At 33.6% G+C, this 18,432-nt stretch overlaps 2 protein-coding genes across 2 annotated transcripts; both read left to right on the top strand.

Annotated features, from left to right (window-relative positions):
* Positions 1–9,169: 9,169 nt before the first annotated feature.
* Positions 9,170–10,608, top strand: LOC121795399 (putative EG45-like domain containing protein 1). The gene is made up of 2 exons (XM_042193926.1): positions 9,170–9,236; positions 10,337–10,608. Exons 1-2 carry the CDS (start codon positions 9,188–9,190, stop codon positions 10,606–10,608), a joined length of 321 nt encoding a protein of 106 aa, XP_042049860.1. The 5' UTR covers positions 9,170–9,187.
* Positions 10,609–14,320: 3,712 nt separating this feature from the next.
* LOC121796895 (EG45-like domain containing protein) lies at positions 14,321–14,778 on the top strand. The gene is made up of 2 exons (XM_042195663.1): positions 14,321–14,423; positions 14,501–14,778. Exons 1-2 carry the CDS (start codon positions 14,321–14,323, stop codon positions 14,776–14,778), a joined length of 381 nt encoding a protein of 126 aa, XP_042051597.1.
* Positions 14,779–18,432: the final 3,654 nt, after the last annotated feature.

Genomic DNA, 18,432 nt, shown 5'->3' with positions numbered 1-18,432 from the left:
GCACAGGCACGGGTGGTCCACGGTTGACCTGTTGACGCAACTCCTCCAGCTGTCGTAGAAGCTCAGCATAATTGGGAGGAGGGGGTGGTGGACCGTTGTTACCCTCTTCGTACTCCATCAGACTAGGAGAAACGGGATCAAACAGTTGATGGTCCTGAACTGGTGATCGGATGGGTGAAAGGTCCCTCTGAACTGAGGATGCTCCTATGCGGTTAGACGAAGAAGCTTGAACTTTCTGTGTGAGCCTCCTATAAGCGTTCCTCTTCCGGTTTGTTGCTTCGATCTCCGGATCGAAAGGTTCTAGAGGCAAGCCTTTAGAGCGTGTGTGCATACACCTGAACAAGAAACACAAATGTGAGAACTCAAAAAAAAAATTAAACGAAAAATAAAGCAGTAAAATCTGAAGTAGTAATCTTGATTATTATCACGATATCAAGCTATATAACACAAAAATTGTCCCCGGCAACGGCGCCAAAAACTTGACTCAACTTTATTTTACCCAATTAATACCCGCAAGTGTACGGGGTTATCGTAGCAAATAGCAAGCAAGAGTATATCGTATCCCACAGAGACAATTAAGTGTAAACTTAAGTACCACGAACCAATTTCAACTACTATCCAAACAATCAGAAATTTTTGGTTTTAAAACTAACAACTACTAAAAGCATGTAAAGTCAGAGAATAAAATAGAACACTTAAACACGAAAGCAATTAAGAAAGCTGTGTAAGATGGTGGAGAAATATGCAGAATTCAAGGATCCGATGCACAACTCATAGCCTAACCCAATTGAAATCGATTTACCATTTAAAGTCTCTAGAATTATTGAATCAATCACACATGTAGATTAAACCCCCTCCCGAGGTGAGAAACCTGTAGATTAAGTGTAACAATTGAAGTCCCCTTCTAATTCTTAGACCTAACTCCCAATAGATCGATTAGATAACAGATTCCACTCAAAACCTCAACTCTCCCGAGTTCTATTGAATTAAGGTGTGAATTATTCTTCTTTCAAGATTAATTATTTCATCTCCCGATTACTCTAAGAAACCCTACACTCCCAATTGGTGATCAAGCAATTGTTAGGAAAAAGCACAAGAATAATTCAAATAATTACAAGAGCAAGATAAAAACGAAGTCAATTGGATTAATAACTATGAATCAATGCATCTTCACCAAGAATTCTACACAAAGTGTTTAGCTACTCATGTTCAAAGTAAAAAACAAACAAAAACTAAAGAAAACAAAAGAATTCATGATACGGAATACAATTGGCGGATGAATTGAAGCTTGAATCTCCAATCTTCTTCCAAGAGTGCTTCCTAGAGAGAGAGAGTGTGTTTTTGCGGCTTGTAGAGAATGATTTTTCGTTGCCCTAGCTTCTCTCTTTTATTTTTCCTTCAAAAAAATCACGTTTGGGCTAAAAATCGTCAGTCAGACGGACCCGGCCGGGTGGAATTATTGCACATAAAATCCACCCGGTCGGGTAGAAGTCTCTGGACTCTTTATGAACAAAATTGGCCACCCGGCCGGGTGGAATTATTGCACATAAAATTCACCCGGCCGGGTAGCTCCCGGCAGTCCGCGCGGCTTTCGTAGATCGGCCATATCTCTCTCATCCGAACTCTGATTGGGGCGTGTGAGGTACTCACGCGAAGCTCTTTCGATGATGAAGACAATGGTACTCTCAAAATAGGATTCGGACCCCATATTGATAGGCAGATTAATGTTTGAAGCAGACCCCAGTCATGGCTTGGCTCATTTTGACCCTTTTTTACCTATTTTAACTTCAAACACTTGATAAACTCATCAAAGCACCTTTATAGTGAAATATGAACGTAAACTCAAGTAATATGCATTTAAAAACCAATTATCACCACGTTTAACGCCCAATAAAACAGTTAAAATACGAGTTTATCACATAGGTTCCAAGCATCCATCTAAATCATAACACCGTCATCTTCTTCCTTTTTTCACTATTTTTATTGTTTCATTTCTTGTTGGGTTTGTTTGGGTTATTGAAATATTTAAAGGAGCAAGTACGGGGCAAACATATGTGTCTTGAATCCCTAAGATTCACATTAGTTTTAATGTACAATAAGTAAATTAAAAGAGGGGTGAAAAAAAGTAAGAGGGGGAGGAAAAAGGTGGTGGAATAAGTGTTAGTAGATTGTGGGGTCCACATTATAAATTATGTGCAAGATTATTATTTTTAGAAAAACTTTTCATATTTAGACTTTGTCTAATTTTAGGGGACGATCCAAAATGGTAAATCTAGTCAATTTTTTTGGGACGAAGGAGTATTATATAAACTTAAATTGTATAAATGGCAATTCTTATAAATGGTAGTCAAAGCTAACCATATTAACTCGTTAAAATCATCTTAAAACTTTAAATTTACGTAACTCTCTCGATTTAAGTTATTTTTCCGTAAAAAAATATATCAAATTAAAGGTAATTTTATATGGATTCTAACGAAATTTCAATTGCATATGTTCTGACGATGATGGGATGATGAAATTTTATAATTTCTATTTCAGTTTTCATATATGTTTAGAAATAGATTTTATATTAATAAATGCATAAAAAAATTTAATATATAAAAAAATCATAAAAATTATTATATTAACAGATGACTATATTACATTTTTGTTGATATTTTGTCTACTATTTATTGAAACTCGTGATCTTTAATCTCATCAACTCATTTTAAGATCTAATGGTATAGTATTGGTCTTAGTTATGGGTTAAAGTACTACATGTATTTTAACATGACCTAGGGGATAATCAATTTGTAATTACTAATTCTTTAATGCTAGAAACCAAATCTTAACCATTAATTTTAACAGATTATATGAAAAACATTAAATTGGAATCAAATTTCATATGAATTACTTAAATTTACTAAATAAAGGATTTGGATTAATTGATTCATTCAAATTCTATTCTTTAGATTCAAATCAACCGAATTTGAAATGAAATATAATTCCAATTTCATAATATCAAACAGATCCTAAAAAATCAGTCCATATCTAATAAAAAAGTGTTTAGGTTGTAACTTTTAATATTGCAACACATTTTTATTTTTTTTTATTTCTTCTATATATATCACTACATTTTTACTTCGTTTCACACCTTTCACTTCACTCACTTTCTCATCTCAATTTCCACTCTTCCTATCTTACTGTCGTTGTAACTTTTTTTTAAAATCAAGTAAATGTAGGTTTTGCCTTTAATTTGTGTTGTTTTTATACTTATTTTGCTAATAATTTATATATTTGCAAACATAAAAAATAAAAGTAAATATTACAAAATAGTACTCCCTCCGTTTTTAAAAAATAGCAATTATTTCCATTTTGGGTCGTTCCTTAAAATAGAAACTTTAGAATCTTTCTATTTTAGGACATAGACCCCGCAATCCACTAACTCTATTTTCACTACTTTTTCTCTTCCTCTCTCCTACTTTACTCATTTTTCTTTTCCTCTCTCTTACTTTACCAATTTTTCTCACTTATTTTACCAATTGTGCATTAAAACTCGTGCCGTTTCAAATGTTTATATTTTTTGAATACGGAGGGAGTAGTAGTTAAAACTATAGGGCGGGCAGGTGGATGGGTTGGAGGATAAAATACTGATGTGACGGAGGATAGGACTCCCCATTGTGGATGCTCTTATGTGTTGTAATAGATAGGCTCAAGTACGTATTATGTATCCTTTTGCTTCATATCGTAATATTTAATACTACTTCGTATCTTGGTGTTATTTCAAAATACAAAACTTCAAATTTTAAACTCCTTTTGATCGACCATAACATCTAATACTTTTTTAATCGGTTGATATTGTGTTGACGTTTTCGGTTGAAGTAAGTTGTAAATTGTTAATATCAAATCTTGAAATATAATAGTACAGATCATGGTTTTGAATTTGTAGAAAATATATAGTTTGTATATTATCACTACCATATATATAAAGGTGTGTTAGCATAATGACCCATATTTAGGGTGATTAATAACCTACTTTCTCCGTCCAAGAAAAATAGTCTCATTTTGCCATTTTGGGATGTCCACAAAAAATAGTCGTATTCTAAAATTAGAAAGTCCATTTCTCACTCTCCTACTTTATCCACTTTTTCTATTCTCTCTCTCATACTTTATCCACTTTTTCTCTTTCTCTCTTACTTTACCAAATGCCCTATAAGTCTTAAACATAGCACTAATTTAATCCTTTCGATGTAGGAATCTGACGGTCCTGATTTAATGAAAATCGGTACATTATATTAGTTTTTCTCATTTGTGAAAACTGCTAATGCTAAAAAACTGGCGTTTAATTTCAAAGACGATTCATTTCCTCTTCCAACCTCTCTCTCACCACCAATTCCCGTTTTCTTTCTCCCTCATCAGTCGATTTTCCTCCCAAAACCCTAACCTCTGTCACGTCTCTCCCATCCACGCGTTTCTGACGGTGAAGCCGACGAAGAAGAAGCCGCTTTGCTACCACTACCAAGTTCCTCTCAGTTGACGACGAGGTATGGACCAAAACGAAACCCTTTTGACATTTTCAATTTGATTCTTGACCTGACAACCGGTATTCAACTATTTTCGTACATTATTTCATACCACCTAGTTTAATCTAATTTTTCTAGGGTTTTTGGGTTAATCGTAGTGAAATTCCGAAAAGATGTTGTTTTTAATCAGTTTTGCTGTAAAATTCCCTTTTAAATTTCGTACATTTGTTGGCGTTTTTGTTCTTTTCTCGTCACGGGTTCGATTATAGGATGAAGGTTTTTTATTTTTTGTTGTTGTAGATTGTTGTTACTGTACACTTTTTGGGAAGCTTCTAATGCTCTTTTTTCCCTTCTTTTTTCTATAAACTACATTGATATAATGACGGATCGGAGAATTAGAATTTCAAGGAGAAAATGTTGAACAAACGAGGTAGGTCAAAGAGTCAGCCTACTCAAACGACAAGTAATATTTGTTCTTTTGGTTACATTAAATTATTCATCACTTGTTTTACATCAGTGTAGAGTAAATCTTACATTTCATAATGAAGAGGTGTACATGATATTACAACAGCCTTCTGTGTAGCATCACATTATGGACATTATACAGAACATTTTTTACATTACAGCATGTACATTATACATTACAGTATGTACATTATAAATTACAAACTGAATAGGTGTATATGATGTTAGAACACCCTTATGTGTAGCATCATGTTATGTAAATTACACATCTTATTAATTGCATTGTACATTACACATTACAATATGTACATTACACATTACATCAAACGGTGTACATTAAGGGAAAACATTTTGTTGTTGTACAACCTTTAAAGTTAGTAATACATTATTTAATCTCTGAAGTACATGGTCAAACCTTTATGTGGTTGTACATGATTTTGACATTATTCATCACATTGTGTACATTATATAGGTCACACTATACATTATAAAGGAATGCTTGTACATTACTTAAAAATATTCTTCTTTGGTACATCATTTCATTTCAGTAGTACATGCTCTAGATGCGACTTCAGATGCTGAGATTGAGGTTGAGGTTGAACTTTGCATCGTTGGCTAATACATTATTTAATAGCTGATGTACATTCTGAAATCTGTTTTTTACATTAGTTATCTTGATTTTTGATGAAAATGTTTCTGAATAGGGTCGAAGCGCCAAAGAAATCTTGCGGATGAGGATGAGCATGAGGTTGAGGCTGAAGTTGCGGCGTCTAAAACTAGAAACAAGAAGGATAATAATCTGTATTTCAGGAGATCTCTGAATGAGTTTGTGAAGTATATAAAGAGACTTAATCCACGACAAAGAGAGGCAGTAAACGAATTGGGCTTTGGACCAATACTCCACTACAACATACCCTACCTTCCCGGTATGTTGGCCCACTGGATACTGTCGGTGTTCAACCCAAGCCAATGCAGGATTGAGTTTTCACTAGTACGTTGGATAATATTTTGTTTTTTTGGGATTACATTAGTCTGTTTCATGGATTATATTAGTCTATGTGGATATTTTTTTTGTTTGTGGGAAGGACCTAGATAATGTTTTGCGACACAATGTGGATGTTAGTACGTTGGATTTTACTTTTGTTTTAATTGAAATTATGATGCTTTGGTCATATCTTGCTGCTGTTTAGTAACCTGGTCTTGATGTACGACCATCTGGAACTAATGTAAATTACTGTACTTAGCAATGTGCAGTTATCATATAAAATGTAATATTAAACTCGGAAAGAAACTATGAAAAAAGTATGTACGTCACTGTGGTTGTCAAAGGCAAGCATAATCGAATTTGTATTGTACTTGAATTATACACTAATAACTTCTGCATAAGCATTGCTTATGTACAGTAACCTCGTGTTGAAGTAGCATCACAATGTATGCAATACAAGAAACAATGTATATGAAAATATAATGTAGTGTTTCATAGGCATAATGTAGCATTGTTTTAGTTCCATCAAGGCCTGAATGTAACACCATTTCCATAGGGTTCAGTAGTGCATGGGGTAGGGTGTAGTGTACACACATTCACACGTTTTAAGAAAGATACGTTATTAAAATGATTATGTACAATATTTTTAAAATTGGGTGTGAAAGTAAAAAATAATCGATAATGTACGTCTGCAAACTAACTAATGTATTTGAATTACACAATGAATAACTTCTGGAAAATAACTCCTTAACATTAGCAATGTAGATTTAAAATCGCATAATGTATGTCTGGTTAGAAAAAGTTCTATGACTCAAAGACAAATCGAATCAAGTAAAACGAGTGCAAAAGTCAATTGATGACAAAAGCACATTAAGATATCAACATTTCTCCTTGCCCTTGCCCTTGCCCTTTGACTTCTCTTTTTCCTTCCCCAACGCCTTCTCCTTCACACGGCCGCAATTCCGAGAATCATGATGACCTGACTCTTGGCATTCACCACATCTTCTAATAGGGCGGCTGAACTCTTTTATAGCCTTCTCTCTCTTCGAAATGATATGCTTAGCTTTCGTACTACATGATCATTCAAATACAAACCACATACCACATACTGCCAAATAGTAAGACCATCCACTTTTTTAACACCTTGTTTGCGTGTGTCAAAACCAACAGCGCGGGCATACACATCGTAGAATGCAGTGGCAAAATCTACGGATTTGAAACACAGACCAACGACGGGCTTCAGTTCTTCAGAGCAATGAGGAACGACAGAAACTGTTTCAAAACAAACAATATACATTATACGAAAATAGTACTACACAATTTCATTCGAATATCGTACATTACTCACAGCATGTGAATGTGTGGATACTACACCCTAGCCCACATGGACTATTAAACCCTATGGAAATGGTGTTATATTCGGGTGTTAACAAGACTCAAAAAATGCTACATTACGGCTAATAAATGCTACTCCCTCCGTCCCATGGAAGATGGCCCATTCCTTGGGTGGCACGAGATTTTATGCAGCTTTATTTTGTGTGTTAAGTGGAGAAAGTAAAGTAAAAGAGATGGAATAAAGTAGAGATAAAAGGTGTTTCCATTTTTAGAATGAGTCATCTTGGTTGGGACAAACGAAAAAGGAAAGTGAGTCATCTTCAATGGGACAGAGGGAGTACATTAGAGAGTACTATACATTATCATTCCAATCTCGTACATTACTTACAGCATGTGAATGTGTAGATACTACACCCTAGCCCACATGTGCTACTAAACCCTAGGGAAATGGTGCTACATTCAGGCCTTGAAGGAACTATAAAAATACTACATTCAGGCTAATAAATGCTACGTTATGTCTACGAAATGCTACATTACAGTGTAATATACATTACAAGACTTATAGCGTACATTACTATTAGTATGTCACTGAGTAGAAACTACACCCTAGGCCATGGAATACTAAACCCTAGGGAAAATGGTGTTAACTTCCGGGCTATAGGGATAAAAAAAGATGCTACATTATGGCTACGAAATGCTACAATTTTTGTTCCTATACATTATCCTTGGAATTATGTACATTACTTACAGTACGTGACTGTGTAGATACTACACCCTAGCCCCGCGGACTACCAAACCCCAGGGAAATGGTGTTAACATCTGACATTGAAGGAACTAAAACGAGGCAAAACATTAAGGGATAAAAACGATGACAAACGAGGTGGCTGTCTAATGTACATTAAGTTCAAAATTTCGTACATCAATGCCTGTAGATTCGACATATGATATGAAATACAAAACTCAACTGACAGGAGTTAAGCACGATTACAAACTAATGCAAAAAAACAAAACTCATCTGACAGGAGTTAAGCACAATTACAAACTAATGCAAAAAACGATGAAAATGGTGGGGAGTTCATCACGATTACAAACTGAAAATACTACAACGCAATTACCTTCTTCCATCGTGGACACAAAAAAAACTCCTCGACGACGCGTCGCTTGTAGGACAAATCGAAAAATAGTGTGAAGATCGTCGTCTTGCATGAAGGTTGTTATCAAGGATTGTGTTATCAAGGATTCCGATTATTGCTGGGAACGAAATCAGCAAAATAATATCCAGAAATACACGTCCAAGGTGGGAGAGAATCATGGGTATAAAATAACCGTCCGTAGCATAATCTAGTTCCTAATTTAACCTTTTGCTTATTTTAAATGTATTAAAATGAATGAGATATCCTCCAATCTCGACTGTTAAATAATAAAAATGAGGGGTTCAGATTTGTGTTATGTTTAAGTAATATTTACAGTAATGATATGAATACATCTCTATGATGACATATCTATATATAAACATTTATATCTTTAATGACATTTATTCCGTATTTGTGTTGGATATAAATTAGAATCATTTATTAAGTATTTGTGTTGGATAGAAATTAGAATTTAATTCTATGACAACATGCACAAAATGATTTTTTATGACATTTATTTTAAAATGCAGTATTTTATGACATTTATTTTAAATTGCAATATTTAAATGTTGTAAAAGGTCGGTCTATAGATTGAATCGGTTTTAATGACACCTTGTATAAAGTGTCTCAAACTTAATGTATAAATAGACTATTTGTCTAGCAGTGTTATTTGAAGAGTCAAAACACAAACGTATACATTGAAAAAAAGCATGGCTTCCCAATTGACGTTCACAATGTTTTTTGTAGTTGTTGCTCTTTTATTATCAATGGCTTATGCTACACCAGGAACAGCTACTTTCTACACACAATACGTTCGTATGTGAATCTCTTTTTATACTTGTTCAAATAAATGCATGTTAATTTATGATAGTAGTATTAGATAGTGATGGAGTACGTACTAAACAAGCCCAATAGCAGTGACGGCCCATCAGCCCAAAGCCCAAGGAAGAGTATCAGTTCGGCATTACCAAAGAGTTCGGCCCCAGCCTACAGCTCGGTAAAAGCCGACCAATCAGTTCGGCATTACCAAAGAGTTCGGCCCCAGCCTACAGCTCAGTAAAAGCCGACCAATCAAGCTCTACTCTCAGATCGGCAAAAGCTGCTCGGTCATAGTTCAGAAGTTCGGTCTCAGTATTCGACCGAACTGGGAGATAGTGGACTCATGCAGAACCTCCACGACCTCCACTACACGATCTATTTAGTGGTGTCAACTCATGCAGGATCTCATGCAGGATAGCGGACCAAACAAAGAGATAGTGGACCCATGCAGGATCTCATGACCTCCACGACATCCACTACCTAGTTAGTGGTGATGCAAGCCACGACCTAGTTAGTGGTGATGCAAGCCACGATCTTAGTTCAATGTATAAATAGAACTTAGATCAGATAGAAAAGGGCTAGACATCAAATATCATATAGCAAGATTGTATTTGTAAGCTGGTACACCAGATCAAGCAATACAATCTTGCTCTCCTTTCTTCCCGTGGACGTAGATTTACCTCAGTAAATCGAACCATGTAATTCCTTGTGTCGTGATCTGTATTTATTACCTGCATCTACTACCATCAAAAATTCACCCAACCATCAGATAGTGATAGCGAAATTATGTTTTAAGAACGCAAAATTCGAGACGCAATTACATGCGTTGGAAATTTTTTAAAAATAATAGTAACAATTTATGATGCAAAAGAAAGTGTTCTTAAATTAAGGATAAATTACCTTAATCTTTTGCTATATTAGGACGTTTCCCCCCGCGTCTTCTCATTTTAGCTGGGATACCAACACTAATAACGCTTTTTAACGTTAGTGGTATACTTAGAAACACAAATTAGCATCCTTAATTGCATTAAAAAATGTATGTAAATAATTAATTTATTTCGTAATTGGAGAAAATATATATGTTGGATGAATTGCAGCTTCAGCATGTTATGGGAACCAAGACAAAGGAGTGATGATAGCTGCAGCAAGTGATGCTCTATGGAACAATGGTGCTATTTGTGGCAAAGTATTCACCGTTACATGCACGGGAACAACAAATCCATATCCGCATCCGTGCACCGAGAAGAGCGTGACGGTGAAGATCGTCGATCACTGCCCCGGATGTGGCGGGACCCTAGATCTCTCTAAAGAAGCCTTTGCAACAATTGCTGATCCCGTTGCTGGGGTTGTCAAGATTGACTATTATTAGTAAAATTTACACACCAAATTCTATGTTTTAAAATCATATTTAATCTCCAATAATTAAAAATAAAATTGACGTGATTTTTTGTACTGTTGTACTAGTATGTTTAACAATTTTACAAAATTAACGGTGATTTTGCCACATACTCTATATTGCTTGAGTTTTAAAATTTAAATGATAAGTAACCTAAAATTAAACCCTATATTGGAATTATAAGTCATGTCATGACCTACTTTTCGTTGCTATATCTATATATAATTAATTTTCTTAAAGTTTTTATATTCAGACACAACTGTAATGTATTTATTTTATTAAAAACGATTAATTAGAATCATTCTATTATTTGTGAAACTATAATAGATTTTATTACATTTCCTATCATATATAAGTATTTTCTTAAAAGTATAATATTCTTTAGAACGTTTTGCTCAAAATAATTCATGTCTGGAATCAGTGGCAGATTTATGGGGGCGGGAGGGGTCGGCCGCCCCCTCTCGAGCATCCGGAGAACCTAAATATCCCTTAGAGTCGAGACTAAAATAGCATATCCGCCTCCTCCGTGTGTAGAAATATAGTATTTGTTTTGAAAAGAAGTTACAAAATTTTCTAGTGCATTGGTTTAGCTTTTGGTCTTTCAATTAAATAATCTATTTGTTCAAACCTCAATAAGAACATATGTTTTCAGTTTATATTTTACTTATTGTCAAGAAGATAAATCCAAATATTTACTACTTATCTATATTATTATTATTTTTGTAATTAAAATCAATTTTTTTTATTTAATTTAAATAGCTTAATTATTTACTCAATAACCAATAAATATGTATAAATTTTTCTAAAAACTTTGGATTTGGTTTAAATAAAGCTAGTAAGGTAGTTTCTCACACTTATTATGTCTTTTACTAAACTCATTAGTGAATTAAAACATGACTCGTGTACAATTACAAAATCTTTAGTTTCTTGTAATGTACTAGTAATGAGGAGTAATAACTGATGGTATGTATTAGGTAGGAGTATTTTTTTTAACTCAATGAACTATAACAAGAAAACCAATCAATTCATATGTATGAGTTTTAGATGAATAATACATATATACATACAGGTTAATACATCTCATTAAAAACATTAAGCACAATCTAATTTTCTTGGGTACATTTTATTTTGAGTTAAAATTTTTTAAAAAAGTTATAATATTAACTTTTTCTATGTAAAACTTTTAATATTCTTGTAAAACATGTACAATTAAATTATGCATTCAACCTTTAATATTCAACTTTAAAAGGGGAAAAGGAAGAAAATAATAGTATGTCTTTATTTTATTATTAAAAGTTTATATTAAATAATATTTATAAGTATTAATTATATTTAATATTTAAAATTAAATTTCGCCCACTCTATGTTAGGGTTCTCGCCACTATCTTGAATTAACAATATTATGGGCATCTATTTGCATAATTTATTGTAATTATTTTTGTACTATGGATATATGCTTTATACTAGTAGTACTATTAGATAGGTTCGACCATGGCAGGATTTGATCACATGACCTCTCGTCTAATCAACAAGCTCTCTACCACTCCACCACAAGGGCCTCATTGAATAATATAAACATTAAATATTCTTATACATTAAACATTAAATTTTTTATATACACAAACTAATAATTCTTTTTAATTTTATAATCTTTAATATAATTGTTAATTATAATATATAATTATCATCCTTAGGGATTAATACTTTACTTATCACTAATATTATTATTTCCATATAAGGTTTTACTATAAATAAATATTTTTATAGTATATATTTAATTTATATACCCTAACTATTGATGTTAATGAATATTTTTATCTAAATTAAGTAATGATTCGTATTTAATTATAATATTATTTTACCACATAAACGTTTTTGAATTAATATGAACTTTATCTATTTTAATACATGAAATATTAGATTTTTTATCTACACTACTAATAATTTATACTATATTTGATTATATTTACTGAATTTTAATATATTTATATTTATATAGAACTATTTATCTATAAGGTTTAATGTTTTGTGATATATTATTAATTTTATTTTTTACTAAATTTAATATATTTTTTGTATTATATATTTAATTATATATATTTGTAACAGTAAAATGGTTCAACCAGTGGTTTAACCGGTCTGACCGGTTGAACCATGAACCAGTAGCTTCGCCGGTTCGTTTGCCGGTCCAATTTTTAAAGCATTGGATAGTATAGATCTTATATAAACTTGAAAATACTTTAAAACTTGACTTATATAACTGTGCTATGTAAATTCGTTATTATTCGCTATTATTACTAACATGCTCGATAATTACTCACGTGAAAACAAGTTTAGTTTGTTTTATTTCTGCAAGTAACAATGGCGAATGAAAACTATGTACCACGTATTATATTAATTGAGACATTTTATAAACTTATATTCTCCGTTAGTTAAATAAATTCAAAAATATTTCTATTATATATACTGATCGATTTATTTCTTACAATATTATTTGATCAGTTTTGATTAACTTTACCGGGTATAAGTTAATATACAAGTAGTAGCAAATCCAAGTATAATTCCATCCTTTCTATTTCAATTAGTTGAGTTCTAGGCACAAGCACAATCTTTTGGAATATATGATGAAATCCAAATATCAATTTTATCGTTTTCGTGGTAATGAAATAATTATGTTGCATAATAAATTGTTAAGTGAAAATTTTGATGGACCAATAAAATTGCTACAGAATTCGACATCTGATTACAATGTGGATGTTATTGATGCAAACAAAATCGAAACTACACGTCAAAATCAAAGTTTAATAGTGGTAACTATTTTTTTCGGCACAAATATTTGGTATCGTATTTTGTTACCATACAAATTTAAGGAACGCTTCCAATAGTTTTTATGTATTCTTGTAAGGTACGCCTACTTTGGTGGATATCAATCAAGGCATACAAACATAAATGAATTAGAGAGAATCCATTTTGATTTGGCGTTTGCTATAATATAAATACCTAATTATATAATAGTAGACTGAAATAACTAAATAAATTAATGTAAGTGAGATTAATTATATTTAAACCAAAATTAAGAAGTACTAACAAATATGAGTTCATGAAAGCAATTCTCATCCTTAATTGTGTTAGTTTTAAATTTTGAGGATTTTAGATTAATGATAAATCATAACAAATTGAAAGTTTATACATTATTATACCAAATTTTAATCTGTGTGCAATTTATGAATTTGGTGAAACATTTTGTGTTTTTAGGTGTTGGTTCTGGTATTTAGAAATTAAACAATCAATCTAATCCATAGATCTTAACAAAACGCATTGTCATGCCTAATTGATTAAAAAGTTTTCGTTTTGACTCCTGAAAATATTTATCAATTTTTATTCTTCATAAATATTTAATTACTTTTATTCATTCACTCACTTAGTCACTTCTCTATATATATTTTTTAGATTTTAATTTGGTGTTACGAGCACGTAATTTTTATTAAAAGATTTACGTAATTATAATAATTTTCTTAGAATTATGACAAATTTAATTACCATAATATAAAAAGCATAGTTCATATAATTAATTACTAGTGGACTATAACACCATATTCTGAAATACTTCCAAGTTCCAACTCAGATTTTCTTTCCAAACTCATAGTTTCTCTTTGATTTTTATAAGTATAAGAAATATTTATAAATGACAACTGCTCGTGTTATGATCGTGTTGATAATCGCCTCGAGCCTTTTTTGTGTGGCCTCAGCCAAATCAGGAAAAGCCACATTCTACACTGACTACACTCGTAATTTTCTCTCTTTCAATTTTCTCACAACATAAATAATTAATTCAAATTTAACTTTTTATTAAATTCCTTTTTAGCATCGGCATGCTATGGAAACAAGGGTGAAGGTACGATGATAGCGGCAGCTAACCCTAGTTTATACGATAATGGGAAAGCGTGTGGGAAAAGGTACAAAATACGGTGCACGCGGGGCACCAACCACGGTGACAAACCATGTCAGAAAGTTCATGTCACAGTGAAGATCGTCGATCTCTGCCCTAGCTGCGCAGATGATCAACTTGATCTCTCCCAACAAGCGTTTCAAAAGATCGCCAATCCTGATGCCGGTGTTTTTCGTATTAACTATGTCAAGTAACTCACTAATTTGATATTAATTTTATAAATTGAACAATTTAATTCGAAGAGATTACTATGTTTGACATATTCTTTGGTATATATGAGCAATTTGACTGAAGCTATTTATTAATTGTCTAGTTTAATTTGTTTGTGAGCTAACTAGAATTTTTTAGGTGATTGAATTAGTTTGTTGTTTATTTGAAAATTTTATTTTATATTTTTCACCAATATATTTCCTTCTCTGAGTTGCAATGTTATTGATGACTTGGTTTTATTAAATTTTATTTTATTTTATTTTTTATTAAGAGGACCATCGAGTTCACAAATAAGCATCCAAGGCTATATATGTAACTTGGTTTATTGAATAAGAGAATTTGGAATCACCAATATTTTCGTTGGTTGTATCGTAATCATGTGGTGTAATTGTATGTTGTTAGTGGTAATAATGTGAAAGAGGATATAGTGGGAAAATAATTTATTTTTCGAAATAGTATCTTTTTATGTTTGTTTACTGTTATATTACGTTGAAATTAATAGAGATACATATCAATTCGTATAATTTATATGAAATCTTCCTTGCGTTTTTTGTTTTGTACTACTATTAGATATGAACAATCTCGTATTTAGAAGTGGCATCTAGAACTGGAAACAAACAATGAAGATAATCATACTTAATATTGTTCTTGTTTCTTTGGCATTTATACAGGCAAAATTGTACGTTTGGAGGAAAATTGGTCTCATTAAAATGACACTATAGACTCACACACACTCTACACATAATGAATATACACACATATACACACTGCACACACTGCGTATGCGTACAAGCACAAGCACGCGCACACATACACACTGCACACACTGAATGCACACACTACACACACGGCACAGACATTCACACAATTACAATACACATACTGTGCGCGCACACTGCACACCGTGAATACATACATTGCACACACACAATCGCAAAACTGCGTGGAGCAGTGCAAACCAAACGACTCACCGGGTTCGCAAGGCATGCGAACAGCGAACCTGGCGACACGCCAGCTGCATATGGCATTTTTGAAGCAGTTCACCAGTGAGTCACCAGCTTCGCACCCATACCAGCACGGCGACTCGCCAGACTTGTCCTAAAATGCGTTTTGGCATGTGTTTTTAGCTTTTTTTGAACTATTTTCCCACCCTAGTATAAATACTAAACTAGGGTTTGTTCTTCGTCGGATTTTGAACATTGTAAACACCCTAAAGACTCATTTTGAGCATCCATCTTCATATCTTTGAAGATTTTATTCAAAATCCCTTGTGCTTGTGGTTGCATTTTAATCTATTGTCGGGCTTAGATTGAATGTTAAGGTATACAATTCTAGTTCTTGTGTTGCTAGTTTTGTGGAGTAATTAGATTCTAGCTTTGGTGAAAGCTGTTTTAAGTTGTCTTCATTGTTTTATAGAATGTCCATAGGTTCCAAGCATGCATCTAAATCATAACACCGTCATCTTTTTTCTTTTCCACCATTTTTATTGTTTCATTTCTTGTTGGGTTTGTTGGGTTATTGAAATTTTTGCAAGAACAAGTCCGAGACAAATGTATGTGTCTTTAATCCCTAAGATTCACATTACGTAACATGATACCTTGGGTAGTGGTAATTGATCACTATTAGGTGCCAGTTTTGTTATTACATTGAATCATGTACTGGCGTGGTTTGATTATATCCCCAAGAAATAATTTGTTATTCAGAAACTCGGTCGGTTCGGATTTAATTCCAAGAATAATAATATTCTCTCTGTCCTTGAAAATTTATCACTTATTTCCATTTTCATCTCTCCCTAAAAATTTGTCACCTTTCACTTTTACCATTTTTGGTAATGGACCTCACATACCACTAACTCATTCTCACTCACATTTTATTATAAAACTAATATATAAAAGTAGGACTCACACAACACTAACTTTTTCAACCCACTTTCTATTACATTTCTTAAAACTCGTGTCGGGTCAAATGGTGACGAATTATGGAGGACGTAGGGAGTAAGTAAATGTATATATATTTATATACATCTTGAATTAGACCGTTCTTGAAAGATAGTAACTAATTTAAAGTCTATAGAAGACTTGTGACGCCCCGTAATTTCATTTCTTTCTTTCGAGATAAATCGGATTTATTAGCTTAACTAATTCTCGTTGAGGAGACGTGTTTTTTTTTCTTTTCTCTCGTTGTAAATTCCGGCTTGAGAATAAATTCAATATCTCGTTGGGACAGACAAAGTACAAAGAAATACTATTTCAAGGCTAAAGAAAACAAAAGAAAATCAATGAGATGCTTGTATTAGAAAAATCATAAGTACACTTAGAGGAAAATCAAGAAATATCCTTACAAGAAAATAAAGATAGTGTAGTACACGCTTTTTGGCTACCAACACTACTACAAGGGACAAAGATTAACTTGGATTCTAGCTACTGTGGGTAGGTAAATAATAGGATGAGGTGAGCAAAGATACTACTCCCGTCCCTTCTCTCTTTCTCGGATGTGGCAGCCCCACAAACTCCAAATGGCCAGCTCATGCCTCTTCTTGAACAGCCACATCACCTACAAAAAAATTACACCAAAGAGGGGTGTTAGTTTTGGACACATAAGAAAGGGGAAAGGGTAAACGTGCACAAACCGAACCGGCAGTTAATCGCCGGTTCGGGCCCGCCGGTTCATGAACCGGAACCGGGCCTGGAACCAGCAGTTTGAACCGTCCGGTGGTTTCCCTGGTCGTAAGGGCCGGTTCAGGTTCGCCAATTTATTGAACCGTTAACCGGCGGTTCAGCGGTTTGAACCGCCGGTTCAACGGGTCAAATAGTGTTCAGTAGGCTAGGGGTTCGTAGGGGTTCAGGTAGGGTTTAGGTTAACCGGCGAATTTCGGTGGGAACCGGCGAATTTCGGTGGGAACCGGCGATTTTCCGGGAAAACCGGCGGTTTTCGTCAGAAACAGCCGGTTTTCGGTCAGAAACCGCCGGTTTGGCAGCCGGTTTCCGCCGGTTCCGGTGACTTTTCAGAGGCTAGGTCGTAGGTGCAGTGTTTAGGCCTGCAAAACCGGTCATAAACCGCCGGTTTTCTGACCCAACCCGTGGACGAACCGCCGGTTTAGGCTTGAACCGCCGGTTTCGGCGGTAAACCGGCGGTTCGGCCGATTTCAAAATTTCAAAAAAAAAAATTCATCCAATTTTACTCCTATAAATACCCCACTTCTCCTTCATATTTCCTTACCCCATTCTTGTGTTAACAAGGATTTCATTCTCAATCTTCATTTCTCTATTCTCTCCTCATTCTCTCTAATTGCGCAAGTTTACGTTTCAATTCTACACTTTCTATTCACTACTATATTTGTTGTTGTGCTCATAATTTACAACTTCTTTTATACTTCATACATATTTCATTCCAAGTCCATACTACTTTCATTTATCAATATGTCTTCATCTCGTGGTGGATAGGGACGTGGTGATCGGGGCAAGGGAATAGCACAAGATCAAAGTACTTCGCGTCCCTCAAAATCTCGACGACCTAGTCGTCAAGATGTTATGGAAGGGGTTTCCCGATTGGCAGCCGAACGCATGCAAGTAAGTAATGAAAAATTTGTTTTCCAATTCATATTTCAAAATTTCATAATTTTTTTATTTGCGTTCATA

This window comes from Salvia splendens, chromosome 3 (genome assembly GCF_004379255.2).
Source record: "Salvia splendens isolate huo1 chromosome 3, SspV2, whole genome shotgun sequence".
Taxonomy (NCBI): Eukaryota; Viridiplantae; Streptophyta; class Magnoliopsida; order Lamiales; family Lamiaceae; genus Salvia; species Salvia splendens.
Note: the sequence above shows the minus strand (reverse complement) of the source record. Positions and strands in the feature narration are given on the sequence as shown.